Source organism: Aotus nancymaae, unplaced genomic scaffold (genome assembly GCF_030222135.1).
Source record: "Aotus nancymaae isolate 86718 unplaced genomic scaffold, 86718_ANA_hifiasm-v0.15.2.pri h1tg000025l, whole genome shotgun sequence".
Classification (NCBI taxonomy): Eukaryota; Metazoa; Chordata; class Mammalia; order Primates; family Aotidae; genus Aotus; species Aotus nancymaae.
The window spans coordinates 38,575,105-38,592,925 of NW_026988438.1; the positions used below are offsets into that span (position 1 = coordinate 38,575,105).

A 17,821-nucleotide genomic window follows, 5' to 3' on the forward strand; every position below is an offset into this window, starting at 1 on the left:
TGCTTTCTTCTGCTGCCATCTTAGCCCCTGGAACACTGACTTCCTCAATGCTCTTTAGATGCCCTTCAGTACATTTAAACAGATTCAGTTAAATATTTTATCCAGCTTTTCTAGTTGTTCCCAGAAAGAACAGTACTCTGTTAAAAGTTCATCTGTTAAAGCTGGAAGCTCTATCCACTGAATTTAAGCTGGAATTAAACAACCTTAATCAAGCAACATCAAAGCCAGAACCGTTTCAGATTCCACAGAAGGGCCTAGAACGCCTTGCTGGTAGGACCCCCAATTATAAATCCATTTAATTTTTGGATCTCATCACATTGAAGTGATATTTTACTTTAATCCCACATTATAATAGCCCTAATGTTGTTGTTTAACTTATACACTGGCTATGGAGAGAATTCCGAAGCGCCTGCAATAGAATACAATGCAGTGACAACACATGCAAAACGAAGAAAAAATTGTGCATACTGCTATACAAAATTTGTGATTAACCACATATTAATCATTTTGAGAAGATAATTAAGGATAATCTCCATAAGATATATAATTTATTCGTTTATTTTGAAAGCAGATTCTCTATTTTCTTGTCATACACCTAAATGCCTGAATCTCTAGGCTAATCAGGCTGCCTTTATATTAAGGTATCTATTTAAAATATTACATATTCTTAAGTCATGCCAAGCAGAGTTGCTCTTACTTTGCAGTTTCTGTGACAGACCACACTTTCATGAGCAGCTTCTATTCCTTGCTCCTCAGCTTCAGGTCAATGAAGCCAATGGCAAGATGGTCAAACCACGACCCCTTTTCTGTGTCCTTTTTCTCCTTCTCGTTCCATCTTCAGTCCCAACTTAAACTCAGGAACAACCCTCTCCTCCACTTAAGCTACCTCGTATCTTTCCAGCTTCCTATTTCCTTTAGGAAAGTTAGTACTTTTTATTGATTTCATTTTAAGTAAAACTCATTCATTCTTGCATGCCCTCAACTTACCATGTACATCTTGAGTCTTTTTCCTATTAATTATCTAAAGAAGAATATCCTTCTGTCAGTGAAGGTTTTGGCACACTATGAATGATTACTGAGCTCCATCCTCTTGAAATTCTTATGCTGAGACACTTTTACTCTATCAGGAAGATAACCAAATGGAAGCTCTACATAAAAACATATTGTGCTTGTGGGAGTGTGGGGTCTAGATATTTGCCCCTTTAAGATCCAGTGGTGCTTTTTATCACCTAATATAAAGCTCATTTCTCAGAAGCACCTTTCCGAATGCCAATATTTACAGTCTATTAGAGGTATCAGTTGAGTGCCATCTGTCTCATCGCTGCAATATAGGAGATTTCTCCAAAGACAAGTTGGCAGATTTCCTTTTGTGCAGACTGGTGCAGATGCCCTTGAAGGGCATTTCTTCGGGCAAACATTAAGCATTCCTGAGTATATGTATTTTGTTATTTTAGAGAATGCATTGTGGCTTCAATATCCACAGCTACAACTACCTAGTAGCCACATTAAGTAATATCAAAAAAAGGTGAAATTAATTTTAATGTATATTTAATCCAGTATATCCAAAAATATTATCATTCAACATGTGAGTAATAGAAAAAGTGAAATATTTCCCATATTCTATTTGTGGTAAGTCTTTAAAACAAGGTATATATTTTATATTTTCAGCATAGCTCATCTGGATTTTTCATCAGAAAATGCCAGACCTGTATTTTCATTTCAAAAAATATGCAGGGGCAAAGGTAGATTCACACACCCAAGTTGTTTCAAACACACTATGTTTTCCAGTAACTGAATCAAATATCAATTTTTAGATTTAAATCAACTGCGATTTATTCCAGTAAGAAGTCAGTTCCTTAGCTGCCACATGTCCAGTGCTCAGTAGCCATGTAAGAATCACAGCTATCCCATTAGAAGCACAAGCAGAGCCAATCACACTGACAGTGTGTCTTTCTTTAGCATACCTCTATTGTGGGTTAGCTTATCCAAAGCTAACCTTCATGGAGAAGCTCAACGTTTCATAGCAGATGAAACAAGAGAAAATGTGCAAACTGTCCTCAGACAAAACGATCTTTCACATCATTAGGAAACAATGGCTAAAAACACCTGACACTCCAAAGTTGTCAGTTATTTTAAGATAGTATGTAACAACTTGAAAGGGTGCAAAAGGATAAACTGGTATTATTTTATCTGACTTTAGCCACTGTATGACTTTAGTTTAAAAATACACGTTTTTCTGAAATGAGAAAAAAATATCAAAGAATGTTAATATTGAATCCCGTAACGACTTCAGACCAGTTGTCCTTAACTATTGCACCATGTCAATGAATCTGGCAAATACACCTTTAAGTTTTATTTCTACAGCAACTGCAAGAGAGTTTTACCACTGAAGTTAAGCAGCACCTGTATCCACCACCCTTTAGTTAATCAATAATCCTGGGAGGTCAGGCTGAATTCTGGGGGAAGAAAATTTTTAAAACTTGATCTTAACCAAACTTACCAACAGCTAATAATCACTGACAGCATTTTAGACACACCAGTTTTATCATTCTGCCATTCGAACTCTTGTATCTTAAACTAGGGGTTTCTGCTTACAGAGTGGGGGTTGTAGTGGTTATCAGACCTCCCTGGCTAGTCTATTAAAGCTGATCAAATTCCACAATCAACTGCAGAAACTCTCACTTGGACCAACACACTTAAATGGAGTGTGGTTGGGGTGGGGGCAGCCTGGAAAATTCAAGTCATTCACAAGATGTCAAGATGAATTATCTACACACAAAGGGCACCTTTTATGGGGAAACTGCATTGTTGCTCCACAAGCTGCAGTTGCCATGTTATCTCAGTCACACTACACGGAGCACATTCAGGAATGTTAGCACAAAGGGCACAGACGGAAAGACTAAGTCTGGTGGTCTGAAACTGATTCTAATATTGAAAAGAAGGTAAGAGAGCACAGCGAGATCACACTATCTGGCCTAACAGCCTGTAGCATGAACTCTTCCACAGTTAGTGAGCAAGAATTCAGAATGCATGTTGAATGTGCAGAACCATTTCTTTCAGGGAAAGAAGCTGACTATGGCTCTAGATGACTCAAATGGCCCTTAGCTCCTTCTCAACAAGTCACTCTTGGATGGTAATTTGTACCACGGAGGCTACTAAACACTTTTTCTAATAATAGACCTTTAGTAACAGTGTGACAGCATTTTATGTGAATTTTAATTGTCCCTAATTTTAGTGTACACAAAAAGACTTCAATGAAATCACATTTTGAACACAACTTGAAATGATATGAATTTCTTCAAAATTTTAAAATATATCAAAAGTATATCTAACCACTTCAAATGTGTGTGTCAGATCTGTAAAGCATGTTTATACTGTGGCCACAGGGCTGGATCCTTTTAGCTGGTGAGCAGAAATATCCACTTCCCTTTGTTAGTGTGGTGGCATTTATCAGCACAGCTGTGAGGGAGTCTGGAGAGCTCCGTGCTATGATTTTAACATTCAGCTTCATCACAATTTCAGATCTTTAAAATGTCTTATATAATCTAGTCATTCATTAAGGAGGGGTACTAGTACTGAGCAATGTACCTGGAGTTCAGGGATTCAGAATGCATGGTTAAAATGCTATGAATGGTGTAGGTGAGGAGACATCCACAGTAAGTCACACTGATAATGGAGAAGACAGCGCTCTGTAAAATACCGAAGTCATGTTGCAAAAAAATTTTAAAAGGATTTAAAAAGCACATCACTGAAGTCTGAAAAATAAACTGGCATCAGGAATGCATAAATTGTGAGTCAACATGTAGTCTAGCTAAGGCATGAAGCATTTTTTGATGATTTAAAAGGAGGGTGAATAGAGATGGTGACAAGAATATACCGAGTGATCTTTCCCTCTAGCACAGACTAGGACTTCAATTAAGGACAAAGAGGCAGTGAGTACGTGCACATTCTGAAGGAAATGGACAAGGGTTAGGACAGGTAAGTCCCTCCAGGGTTTGGTAAGACACATTTCAACAGGCCACCCTCCTCTACCTGCTTGCACGCCTTCTACAGAAAGTACTATAGGGAGGAAGAGAGCAAAGGAGGCCATCTGCACAGCATGAGTTATCAGCCATGACGGGGAAGCCATGGCACCTCCCTCCCACTCTGTGGGTAGGACAGAAGACTGGGTCCCCCAACCTCCACTCTAGAGTCAAGCAAGAGGAGTAGGAGAATCACTTATAAAAACTTTGGGAACCAGCAGGAAGTGAATCTTCAATGTGCCCCTTGTTTGGACATCTGCCTAGGTAGAAACAGAGGAGGAAGATGGAACCAGGTGGCTGGTTATACTGCCAAGAGCAAGAACTGGAAGGATTAAAGTGGAAGTGGCTCTGGCATATACATCCCAGAGGAGGTTCCCTTTGCCCAGAGGACCTGTACACACGTTCCACCAGAAACCCGGCACATGGATCCTTGCTGTTAAGGGTGAAGATGGACAGTCACTGCTGGCAAGGGAAGCAGGAGCAGTCATTAAGAAAGGGCAACAGGAGATAAATCATACCCCTAAACCCCTCCCAGTGATAAACGGGCAGAGAGTGGGGATGAAATAACTGAAGTCTCCCTCCCAACCCCAAGTTCTTAGATGAAAGCTTGGCCTTGACATGGAGATGAGATAGAAATTTCCAAACAGAATATGCTGAGTTGCTTTTGGTTTATTTTTTAAGTTTTGAATAAGAAAGGTGGACCAGGAAATTACAATACCTGTCCAAGATATTAGAAAGGGGTCAGCTACCAGTGCAAAGAGATTCGGCAGGGCACAGGCAAGATCAGTAACTGCAGAAAGATAAAACTGTTTCATGACTGTTATTTCATGGAATTAATATTATTCAGTAAGCCCGTCACACTTGTGTTCGTTGTATTTAAATAATGTGATTAAAAGAAAGAGAATGCTAACCTACTTACAGATTTACACACCTCTCTGCTAACTTAATTATTGAAAATTCATTTTGCATTATAAACATTTCAGATTTGAAAAGTATTCAGGAATATGTACTTTAATGGAATATGGTACCTGCTGCCCTCACAGAGTCACCCTGGGAAGAGGGGTCAGTTGCTGGTTATGAGGATGCCCTTGGGGGCTTATTGGAGCATGAGTGTAGTTACCACTATTATGTTTCAAATTAGTTTTTTTAAAGCATCTAATTGTGCGCTAATAAGTATATAAAAGATGGATATAGTAGATTCATAATCAATTCAATCAGAGAGATTTTGTTTGCAAAGCCATCTGGAAATTAGCACGAACACACAAAACAATACCTGAGTGGTGACCCTGAACATGCTGCCCAAATTGTCCAACAATTCTGTTATTAATAGCAAGACTGCACTGTATTAACAACAAGAATAGCCACCCAATTAAATTTAGGTGCAAAGTTGAATGATGAACAGGAGAAAAATAATCAAGATAAATACTGTTCCCAAAGAACAGCAAAATTCAGGGAACTGCAATGTGAAGAGACACACGTTCTAAAGAAAAATGGCATAAAAATATTTAGAGAAAAATTTTCACAAGAAAAATAAAAACATTTAGAAAACCCCACAACTATAGAGCATACGCTTCAGTTTCAAAATAATCTATAGTATACAGTCAACTCTAGGAGTGAGCAGCTATGTCAGCCACAACTGTAAGATCTAAGTGAACAGGAAGATTGAGGAGGTCTAAATGAAAGGCAACATTCTCTAAAGTTTACAGAAAGGAGTGCTTGGGAATTTGTACGAAGTCTGTCTCTGATCTGAGCTCTCAGATTCTACAAGATAATACCTCCTTTTATTAGCTTTAAATATTGACATGGGAATCAGCAAAAAGGCGATGCATTATTTATGTATAGATAGGGGAAAAGTAGAGGGTTAGTTTAGGATGATCCCAAAATTATACGAATCTAACTCGGCCAGCACTGAAGATTAGCCCAATGTAATAATTATGAAGGTTACTCTGGAGGGAGTAGTAAGAACGTACCAGCCATGATCTCGTTCCAAGTGAATCTTTCTCCCCTAAGAAAGCTGCTAACCAGGCAATGGATGTCCTAGCCCTTGTCCCAGAATTCTGGGGGATTTGGCACCAGTGTTTCTTTCCATCACCTTCTTTCAGGACTGTAAGCCTTACACATTTAATACCATTCCTCTTTACTGAGCACCACACAGTTATTCTTCCTGCTCCATTTTGCACAGCCTCTGACATCCCTGTGATGCTGCATTACAGATTTTAACTGCAGATTTTCTAGTTCCTGGCCCATATGACATGACAGGCAGCATTTGACAATGATAGAGACACTATGACATTCCTCAGCTAACACAGTGTGATACAAGACTTTCAAAAAAAAATTACCTGTTTAGGCTGAGCTCCTTTTGAGAGAATGTCAAGTAAATCAGCAGAAGAGATGAAATAGAAGCGAGGAAAGGCTACGCGCTTGGTTTCCAGGTATTCAGCGAGAGCTTTTTCACAAAGAGAAAGCCTGTATGAATGAAAAATCTTTTTAAGCATATCTTGTCCATTCAGTCATTAAAACTTCAGCAAAACGAAACTCAAGACCTGTGTGCCATTCAATACAGTAAACTCACTGTTTAACAGGTAGCCGACTTCCCTCTTTGACACCATCATTTTGGCTTATGACTAATATACAAGTAATGCCAAGTAAAAGAGTACTATGCCAAGTATACACCACACACACACACACACACACACACAGACCCCATTAGTTGCGGCCAAATATAAATTAGACTTAGGTTTATGTTATTTATTGCTTTTCTGAATGACACTCCTAATCAGAAGTGAAGACTAGGTCGTCATCCTTCATCCTGAGAGCAAAACACACTGGTAAGATGCAATTGGTTTAGGGTCTTCTTTTCCCCACTGGATGTCTACAAAACACAAGTGACTTCACTCCTCTCAGGTATTCAGAGGAGTCATTAGATCCAGAATTGGTTCCACTTTATTGCCCTCAGCAAAGCAGAAACGACCCAGAGGCAGGGTCCCAAAGCCCCAAAGAGCTTCACTCAAACGAAATAGTTAACTTCACCCTTTTAAATACCAAAACACTTTGAGACTATAAAACTGTTTTGTTTATGTAATATACAATTGTGTCTAGATCTTTTTCTTACCTTGCAATAAAAAAGGACTGCAGGTCCATAACCCATCATTTTAGTAGCAGATCTGCCCATTTTTTAATCAAAAGCCAGAATATTCTTATGACCACTAACTGTTGTAAAATTAAATGTGAAAATTACTTTACAAATGGCCCTTGGGACAATGATTTCAAAAGTGCTACTATGCTCCCTAAGGATAATTTCTAATAAAATGAAAGTGTATGCAAACTAAGGAACTACATTAACTGAGTGCAATCCCAGTTCCTGGCACACAGTACGTGCACAATCAATACTTACAGAATAGTTTGATGAAAGAATTAATCAATCAATCATGTCAGTGCTCTTGATAATAAGATATTCCAATTTTACCAGTATAACACTCCTCTCAGAAAACAAGCATTTTTGGATTTACATTAACTTACAATATATACGTTTCATGTAACATGTACGAGGCAACCAGACAATTATAAACAAAATTACAAAATAATTTAGTAGAGGTTGCACCTATAATAACACAGTATTAAATACTATTAGGTATGTGAAAGAGACTCATAAAATTACAGCAAATTAATCATCTTCTAGAGCTTTATTCTTACCTGGACTGTAAATCTTTAAGTTTTTCATAGAGGTTAGGTTGACATGTTGCTCCCAACACATTTTTTACTTTGGCTGTCTTGAACATTAACTCCTGTATGAAAGCACAACATGAAGCCATGGATATTAAAACAATCTTTTCTAAACTTTTAATCATTTTGAGAATTAAAAAAATGAAGAACAAAGAATGAAGAGGCAAGGTTCAAGAGATTTCTAAGAACGTCTGACACCACATCTGTTGACTTTTGCTTTTCAACTCTTAGATGAAGAGCAAAAGCAATGTACAAACACATAGTTTTTATCAAAATAAATGTAATAAGCATTGTCACCAATTTAGGCCCACACAGAATTTTTATCTTCTGAATCAAACAAAAGAGAATAAAGAAAGGGAAAAGAAGGAGAAAAGGATGGGAGAAAGGGAAGAGGAAAAAGGAGAGAAATGGAGAGAGGAGGAGAGGAGCGGTGAGGGAGAGAGAAAGAGAGGGAGGGAGAGGGAGAAAGAGAGAGAGAGCATGCAGAATCTTAAAAAGCACACCTCTGTATAAAAGTGACACAGAGCTAAACAGTCTATTTTTTCCTCCTCGAAAGTTAAAGGAATTAAAATTGATCCAGAACTTCTACTTCAGGTAGAAAGAAGAAACCATTTAATTCAATTTTATGAGAAAGAAATAGTCATTATCCTTTGCTAGAAATCTCTCAAATCAATTATCATTATTATGTGCACAGTGCTATGGGGTTTCCGTGGCTCTTATAGAAAAGCAAAACCCAAACTAGTAGTATTGTTTTCTACCTGTTGTCCTTTCTCAGTCTTTTACTTATGAAGACGAATCTGTTTACCTTTCTTAACACAAGTGTCAGCAATCTATGGCACATGGGACAAATATGGCCTGATGTTTGTTTTTGTGTGACGTAGAAGCTAATAATGATTTTTACATTTATTTTGGAGACAGGGTCTCATCCTATCACCCAGGCTGCAGTGCACTGGTGCAGTCATAGCTCACTGTAACCTCAAACCACCTTGGCTCAAGTGATCCTCCCACCTCAGTCTCCCGAGTAGCTGGGACTGCAAGCGTGGGCCACCTTGCCCAGCTAATTATTAAAAATTGTTTAGTAGAGAAGGGGTCTTACTATATTGCCTACATTTGTCTTGAACTCCTAGCCTCAAGTCATCTTCCCACCTTGGACTCCCAAAGGGCTGGGATTATAGGTCTGAGCCACTGAGCCTAGCCTACAGTTTTAAATCATTGAAAAACATCAAAAACAGCGTAGTATTTTGTGACACATGAAAACTATGTGAAATTCAAATTTCAATGTCTACAAATAAAGCTGTATTGGCATATAGCCATATCCAGTTGTTGATGTATTATCCATGTCTTCCTTCATGCTTTGATGGCACTATTCAGAATGTGTTAGAGAGGCTGCATGATCTACACAGCCTGAAATATTTATTACTTGGCCCTTTGCAGGAAAAGTCTCCAGACTCCTGCTTACTCATGCAAAAATATATTCATTTTTATAAATATGATGCTCCAACTCATGTTTCTTTACAAAACTTTGCTAGAATAGCATACAGCCTGTCTTTGACAAACCTTAAATTCAGCATCCACCCCATCAAATCTTCTAGCATCTTTCACAAGCTGGATTCGAATATCCTCTGAACAGACAAAAATGCTTTCCAGGTGAGACCAAGTTCGCTGGACTTCCATCCAAGTAAAGATGATCGAGTCTGCTATGTTTAATTTATTTTGCCAGCTTAACACTTGCTCAATGAAATATTCTACATACTTGCTTTGAAGAAGAGTCTGCAACTGAACCTAAAATAAAGGCAAACAATTTTAAATAGTAGCTAAATTTAGTAGACTGTGAGTGCTATGAGGGAGGCACTGTATCTACTCTGTTTATTGCTGGATTCTTAGACCTAGTATGTAATACCTGGAACTGGCATTTGTTTTTGCTGAATGAGTGAATTAATGGTAGTAAATACTCATATTAACATTTTTCCAAAAAGAAAAAAGATAAATACATCAAACAACTGTATCTCATATGTCTTTCTCAAGAAGGCCATGTAACTACTGCAGGCAGAAAAAAAGTACTGTGTATTGGGGTTCAGCGTTGGGAATTAAACTGTATTCTTTCATTATTCTTCCTCGCATCCCCGCCTACTAGTCAGGCCAAGATTATGTAAGTATGTGTTTATCAATCTTAAAAAAACAATTTAAAAAGCTGCCCCCCACCAGCCTGCTAGGCCCTCGTGCTTCCACTTTCCTCCCTTCTCGGTTCACTGCTGAGCTCCACAGCTCTCCTATCACCAGGGCTTGTTTTTTTTTCCAAGTATTGATTGCAGTTTTATTTTGAAAAGAATGCTGTAATTAATATGGTTTCTGTTTCTCATGTTCATATTAAAAAGAAAATCTAACAAACTCTGTTTTAATTAAAATGTGGCTAGTATGTCTGGAATACTGCTATCCCACAGCATTACATCTCTGCCTAACTTAAATGTTCTAAGTCTGTCTTCACACGTCTTTTTTTACCTTCCAACTTTTATTCTGGGTTCAAGGGGTACATATGCAGGCTTGTTACATGGGTAAACTGCATGTTGTGGGAGTTTGGTGTGCAGATTATTTCATAATGAGCATAGTACCTGACAGGTAGATTTCTGATCCTCACCCTCCTCCTGCCCTCCACCCTCAAGTAGGCCCAGTGTGTATCATTCCCTTCTTTGTGTTCATGGGTACTCAATGTTTAGCTCAGCAGGGCTTGTTTTAATCACCATCCTATGACATGAAATCTCAGAAAGTCACTGACCAGCATGACCTCAGCTTCTCATGTTTCTCTACTCTAGGTATTTAACAGTATTTAACATACTTGACTTTTTTTTGAGGGAAAAACATTATCCCTTCACTTCTCTATGATATTACAGTATGCTGTTTCAACTATTTCTCTGACCACTCTCTTGTTGCCTCCTTTTTGTCTTCTCCTCTTGTTCCCCAAATTCAGCCTTTTCCAATGCTCTGTTCTCAGCTGGCTTATCTTCTTTACTCTCTTTATCTAGTTCATCAAGTCTCAAGATACTGATAGTGAACTCTCAACCACCAGTTCTTGGCTGGACCTCTGTGTTGAGCTGTGGTCTGGTGCTTCACCTTTGCATAAATGTCCCTCACACTGAGTAAGCCAATTAATGTCATCTCTCCAAACCATTTTACCTAAATGTCTTATGTCTAAAGTAACACTACTGTCATTTCCTGTTTGTCCCTACTACATTTCTTCCCATGTGTGAAGAGACACTAACACCTATAATTTTAGAATTCAAGGCCATAGATCATGTTCTCAGACTATCTACTCAGGCCTACTTTTCACTATTCCCATAAAGAAAATGTATAGTCCAAGGAAACTAGAGTCTTGACATTACCTTTGAATGGCAGAGACATCCTGTCATTCCAAGGTACTACTAATATTGTCCTCATTGCATAAATATCCTTTTCTGACTTCCAGTTTTTGGAGAATAACAGACTATCCTTTAAGTCTCAGCATAAGCACCATCCTCTTCTAAGGCCCTCCCTGAGTCTTTCACCTGCCTTAATCACAAAGCTTCCCTGTCTTAGACTCCTTGGAGTCCTTTTGTTTATCTCCCTACTCAAGTACATCCTCCTAGAGAACAAGTGTTCATAACTTTGGATCCCAAATGGTATCATACCTGGAGTCTACAACAATCAGATGCTCAATGAATAAACAGATGTTGAGTATTAGAACTAGGAAAAAGTAAAAACATTACAATTTTTTAAAAATCTGATTCAAAATATATATGCACCCCACATCAGAGAACCTAAATATATAAATCAAATGTTAACAGATCTGAAGTATGAGATAAACTGCAGTACAATCTACTTCCAAAAATGAACAGATCATCTGGACAGAAAATCAAGAGGGAAACAGTGGACTTGAACACTTTAGACCAAACCAACCTAATGGACATAGACAGACTATTTCATCCAATAGCAGAATACAGATTTTTCTAAGCACAAATGAAACATTTTCCAAGACAGATCATGTGTTAGGCCAATGATATGGTTGGGCTGTGTCCCCACCCAAATTTCATCTTGAATTCTCACGTGTTGTGGGAGGGACCCAGTGGGAGGTAACTGAATCATGGGGGCAGGTCTTTCCCATGCAGTTCCATGATTGTGAATAAGTCTCACAAGGTCTGATGGTTTCAAAAGGGGAGTTTGCCTGCCCAAGCTCTCTTCTCTCATCTGCCACTATGTGAGATGCCCCTTTAACCTTCTGCCATGATTGTGAGGCCTCCCTAGTCACATGGAACTGTAAGTCCAATAAATTCTTTTCTTATGTAAATTGCCCAATCTTGGGTATGTCTTTACCAGCAGTATGAAAATGAACTAATACAGTAAATTGGTACCACTACAGTGGTGTGCTGCTGAAGATACACCCAAAAATGTGGAACCAACTTCGGAACTAGGTAACAGGCAGAGGTTGGAACATTTTGAAGGGCTCAAAAGAAAACAGGAAAATGTGGGAAAGTCTGAACTTTCTAGAGACTTGAATGGCTTTGACCCAAATGCTCATAATGACATGGTCAATGACATCTAGGTTGAAGTAGTCTTAGGTGGAGATGAGGAACTTGTTGGGAACTGAGCAAAGGTGACTCCTGTTATATTTTAACCAAGAGACTGGTGGCATTTTGCCCCTGCCCTAGACATTTGTTGTATTTTGAACTTGAGGGAGAAAATTTAGGGCATCTGGCAGAAGAAATTTCTAAGCAACAAAGCATTCAAGAGGTGAATTGGGTGCCATTAAAGGCATTTAGTTTTATAAGGGAAGCAGAGCATAGAAGAAGTTCAGAAAATTTGCACCCTGACAATGCGATAGAAAAGAAAATCCCATTTTCTGAGAAGAAATTCAAGCTGACTGCAGAAATTTGCAAAAGTAACAAGGAGCCAAATTTTAATCCCCAAGGCAATGAGTAAAATGTGTCCAGGGCATCAGAGACCTTTGTGGCAGGCCCTCCCATCACAGGCCTGGAGGCATAGGAGGAAAAAGGGGTCCCCTGGGCCAGGCCCAGGGCTCCCATGCTTTGTGCAGCCTAGAGACCTGGTGCCCTGCATCCCAGCCACTCTAGCCATGGCTGAAAGGGGTCAACATAGGGCTTGGGATGTGGCTTCAGAGGATACAAACCTCAAGCTTTGGCAGCTTCCATATGGTGCTGAGCCTGCCAGTGCACAGAAGTCAAGAACTGAGGTTTCGGAACCTCTGCCTAGATTTCACAAGATGTATGGAAACGCCTGGATGCCCAGACACAAGTTTGCTGTTAGGGGCAGTGTCCTCATGGAGAACCTCTATTATGGCGGTGCAAAAGGGAAATGTGCTGTGAGAGTCCCCACACAGAGTCCCTGCTGGAGCACCACCTAGTGAGGCAGTGAGAAGAGGGCCACTGTCCTCCAGACCCCAGAATGGTACATCTACTGACAGCTTGCACTGTGCACCTAAAAATGCCACAGACACTCAATGCCAGCCTATGAAAGCAGCTAAGAGAGAGGCTTTAACCTGCAAAGTCACAGGGGCAGAGCTGCTCAAGACCATGGGAGCCCACCCTTGCATCAGCGTGGCTTGGATGTGAGACATAGAGTCAAAGGAGATCACTCGGGAGCTTTAAGATTGGACTGACTTGCTGTATTTTGGAATTGCATGGGGCCTATAGCCCCTTTGTTTTGGCCAGTTTCTCTCATTTGGAATGGCTGTATTTACCAACAGCTGTACCCCCATTGTGTCTAAGAAGTAACTAACTTGCTTTTGATTTTTCAGGCTCATAGGTGGAAGGAACTTGCCTGGTCTCAGATGAGACTTTGAACTGTGGACTTTTGAGTTAATGTTGAAATGTGTTAAGACTTTGGGGGACTATTGGGAAGGCATGATTGGTTTTGAAATGTAAGACATAATTTGGGAGGGCCAGAGGCAGAATGATATAGTTTGGCTGTCTTCTTACCCACATCTCATCTTGAATTCCCATGTGTTATGGGAGGGATCCAGTGTGAGGTAACTGAATCATGGGGCAGGTCTTTCCCATGCTATTCTTGTGACTGTGAGTAAGTCTCAAGAGATCTGATGGTTTTAGAAAGGGGAGTTTGCCTGCACAAGCTCTCTTATCTGCTGCCATGTGAGACCTGACTTTCACCTTCTGCTGCAATTCTTAGGCCTCCCCAGCCACATGGAACTGTAAGTCCAATAAACCTCTTTCTTTTGTAAATTACCCAGTCCTGGGTATATCTTTATCAACAGCATGAAAACAGACTAATATAGCCACCAAACAAGCCTTAACAAATTTAAGAGAACAAAGAATGAAAAGCAGGGAAAACTGTCTACAAGATAAATAATATTAAAAACTTTCAAAAACCTGAGGAAGATATAAATATCCAGGTATAGGAAGGTCAGAGAACACCAAATAGAACTGACCCAAATAATACTACCCAAAGTCGTACAATAATCAAACTCTCAAAGGTCAAGGACACATAGAGAATTCCAAAGCAACAAAAGAAAAGCAAGTAAGATATAAAGGAGCTCCAATTTGACAAGAGACACCACAGCAGAAAGAATGCAGGCCAGTATAGAGTGGAATGATATTCTCAAAGTTCTAAATGTAATGGAAAAACTCTGCTAAACAAGAATACTGTGTCCAGCAAACTATTCCTTCAAATATGAGGGAGAGATTGAAGTCTATTCCCTGACAAGAAAAAGCTAAGCTAATTCACCACTACCAGACTAGTTTTACAAAAAAAGCTAAAGGAAATTCTTCAATCTGAAATAGAAAACATCAATATTAAAAACAATTTTAAGGCATAAAACCCACTGGCAAAATAAAATACATGAACAAATGCAGAAGAGTCTAGTACTATAACTATGATGTGTTATCCACTCATACCTCTAGCACAAAGCCCAAAAGACAAATCTATCAAAAACAATAGCTACAGCAACCTGTTAAGAGATAGACAATATAAAAATATGCAAATTGAGACAATTAAAGCTCAAAATGAGGGGTGGAGAGAAGGAATAAAGTTTGTTCATTTTTTTCTCGGGTTTTTTTTCTTTGTGATCTAAGTTATCATCTCTTTAAAATAACCTGTTATATTTTTTTCTAAGCCTCATGGTAACCACAATGTAAAGCCTATAATAGATTCACTAAAAATAAAAAGCAATCAATTAAAACATACTAGAGAAAATCACTTATCCATAAAGAAAGACAGTAAGAAAGAGTGGAATTATAAAACAACCAGAAGATAAGTGACAAAATGGCAGCAATAAGTCCTTACTTAATAATAATGACCATAAATGGACTCAATTCTCCAATTAAAATGCATAAAGTGGCTGAATAAAGAAACATAACAGAACTATGCAGTCCCTACAAGTAACCCACTTCACCTATAAAGACACACATACACTGAAAATGATAGAGTAGAAAATGATATATCAACTAGAAACCAGAAAAGAATATTCGTAGCTATACGTAGATCAGATAAAATATACTATAATCAAGGCTGTAAAAAGCGACAAACAAGGTAATTACATAATGATAAAGCAGTCAATTAGGGAAGAGGATATAATAATTATAAATATTAAGTATCTATGCATCCAACACCTAAGCTCTCAAGAGTATAAAACAAACATTAATAGACCTAAAGGGATAAAGGAAAAGATAGACTGCAACACAAAAATAATATAGGACTTTAACATCCCACTCTCAGTAATGGACAGATCTTCCAGATATAAAAAATCAACAAAGGTCTGGGTGTGATGGTTCATACCTGTAATCCTAGCACTCTGGGAGGCTGAGGCAGGAGACTGAAATCATCCTGGCTAACAAGGTGAAACTCCATCTCTACTAAAAATACAAAAAACTGGCCAGGCATGGTGGCACGTGCCTGTAGTCCCAGCTACTCAGGAGGCTGAGGCAGGAAAATTGCTTGAACCCAGGAGGTGGAGGCTGCAGTGAGCTGAGATTGCACCACTGCATCACAGAGTGAAATTCTGTCTCAAAAAAAAATCAATAAAGAAACATCAGACTTAACACTACACACTAGACCTAGTAGGCCACAACATTTTACTCAACTGCTGCAGAATACACATTCTTTTTGTCAGCACATGGATTCTCCAGAATAGATCATATCTTAGGGTGCAAAACGTGTTTCAACAAATTCTAAAAAGTAAAAATCATACTGAGTATCTTTTCTGATTACAATGAAATAAAACTAAAAATCATTAACAAGAGGAACCTTAGAAATGTTAAAAAGACATGAAAATTAAACAACATGCTCTTAACCAACCAATAAATCAATGAGGAAATTAAGAAGAAAATGTAAACGTTTCTTGAAACAAATTAAAATGAAAATAAAACATATCAAAATCTATATGATATAACAAAATCCAGTAATGAGGGAAGTTTATTTGAAGCCCTTCTACTTTTTTGATATATGTGCTATTGCTTACAATAAGCACATATATCAAAAAAGTAGAAGGCCTTCAAATAAACAACCTAACAATAGACCTCAAGGAAGTAAAAAAGCAAAAACAAAACTAACTGAAAACGAGCAAAAGGAAAGAAATGACAAGGATGAGAGCATAAGTAAATAAAATGGAAACTGAAGAAACAATATAGAAGATCAACAAAATAAAAGTTGGTTTTATGAAAAGATAAACAAAATTGATAAGCCTTTAGCTAGACTAAGAAAATGAAGATAGCATTATCATGATACCAAAATCAGAAAAAAACACAAGGAAAAGAGAAAACTACAGGCCAATATTACTGGTAAACATAGATGCAATAATTCTCCACAAAACACTAACTGATGGAATTCAACAATACATTAAAAAATCATTTACCACGAATTAGTAGGAGTCAATCCAGGGATAGAGGGATAGTTTAACCTATGCAAGTCAAGAAATGTGACGTATCGCATCAATAGCACCAAGAAGAAAAATTATATGATTAGTTCAAGAAATTTCAAAAAGGCATTTAATAAAATTCAACATCTCTTTATGATAAAAACTCTCATCAACATTGGTATAGAAGGAATATATCTCAAAATTGTAAAGGTCACGTATAACAAACCCACACCTAACACTATACTGAATGGGAAAAACTGAAAGCCTTTCCTCTAAGATCTGGAACAAGACAAGGATACCCATTTTCACTATTTGTATTTGATATAGTAACAGAAGTCCTGGCCAGAGCAATTAGGCAAGAGAAATAAATAAAAGGCATTCAAATTGGAAGGAAGAAGTCAAATTAGCCTTGTTCTCAGCTGACATGATCTTGTACCCAAAAAAACCTAAAGGTTCCACCAAAAAACTGTTAGAACTGATGAACAAGTTTCGGAAAGTTGTAGGATACAAAGTAGACATACAGAAACCAGTTGCATTTATATGTACCAACAGCAAACATTTGGAAAAAGAAATCAAGAAGGCAATCACATTCACAACAGCTACAAATAATATAAAATATGTAGAAATCAAATTAACCAAAGAAGTGAAAGGTGAAAAGTGAAAGTTTCTATACAAGAAACATTATGAAACACTAATGAAAAAAATTGAAGCCACACACACAAAAAAAACAGAAAGATATTCCATGCTCATGGACTGGAAGAGAATATTGTCAAAATGACACTATTACACAAAGCAATTTCTAAATTCAGTGCAATCCCTATCAAAATACCAACAACGTTTTTCCACGGAAATAGAAAAAGTTTCAAAATTTATATGGAATCACAGAAGACCCTGAAAAATAGCAATCCTGAGCAAAAAGAACAAAGCTAGAGGCATCAAATTACCTGTCTTTGAAATTTTCTCCAAAGCTATATTAACCAAATCAGCATAGTACTGGCATAATAATAGACACAGAGACCAATGGAGCAGAACGGAGACCCAAGATATAAACCCATATGTTTACAGCCAATTAATCTTCAACAAACGTGCCAAGAACCACATACAATGGAGAAAGGACAGTCTTTTCAAGAAATGATGCTTGGAAAACTATGCGCAAAAGAATGCAACTAGATTCCTATCTCTCAATGTAAACAAAAATAAAATCAAAATGGATTAAAGA

The 17,821-nt window shown here is 38.1% G+C and overlaps 1 protein-coding gene across 1 annotated transcript in view; it reads right to left on the minus strand.

The window, feature by feature from the left end:
- Nucleotides 1-17,821, minus strand: part of DNAH11 (dynein axonemal heavy chain 11) — a 407,386-nt gene that overhangs the window by 264,426 nt on the left and 125,139 nt on the right. The window contains exons 26-28 of the mRNA XM_064380322.1: nt 9,303-9,527; nt 7,716-7,807; nt 6,362-6,488 (exon numbers count right to left, since the gene is read on the minus strand). Of these exons, the coding sequence (XP_064236392.1) occupies nt 6,362-6,488; nt 7,716-7,807; nt 9,303-9,527 (444 nt within the window). The remainder of the gene's footprint in view (nt 1-6,361; nt 6,489-7,715; nt 7,808-9,302; nt 9,528-17,821) is intronic.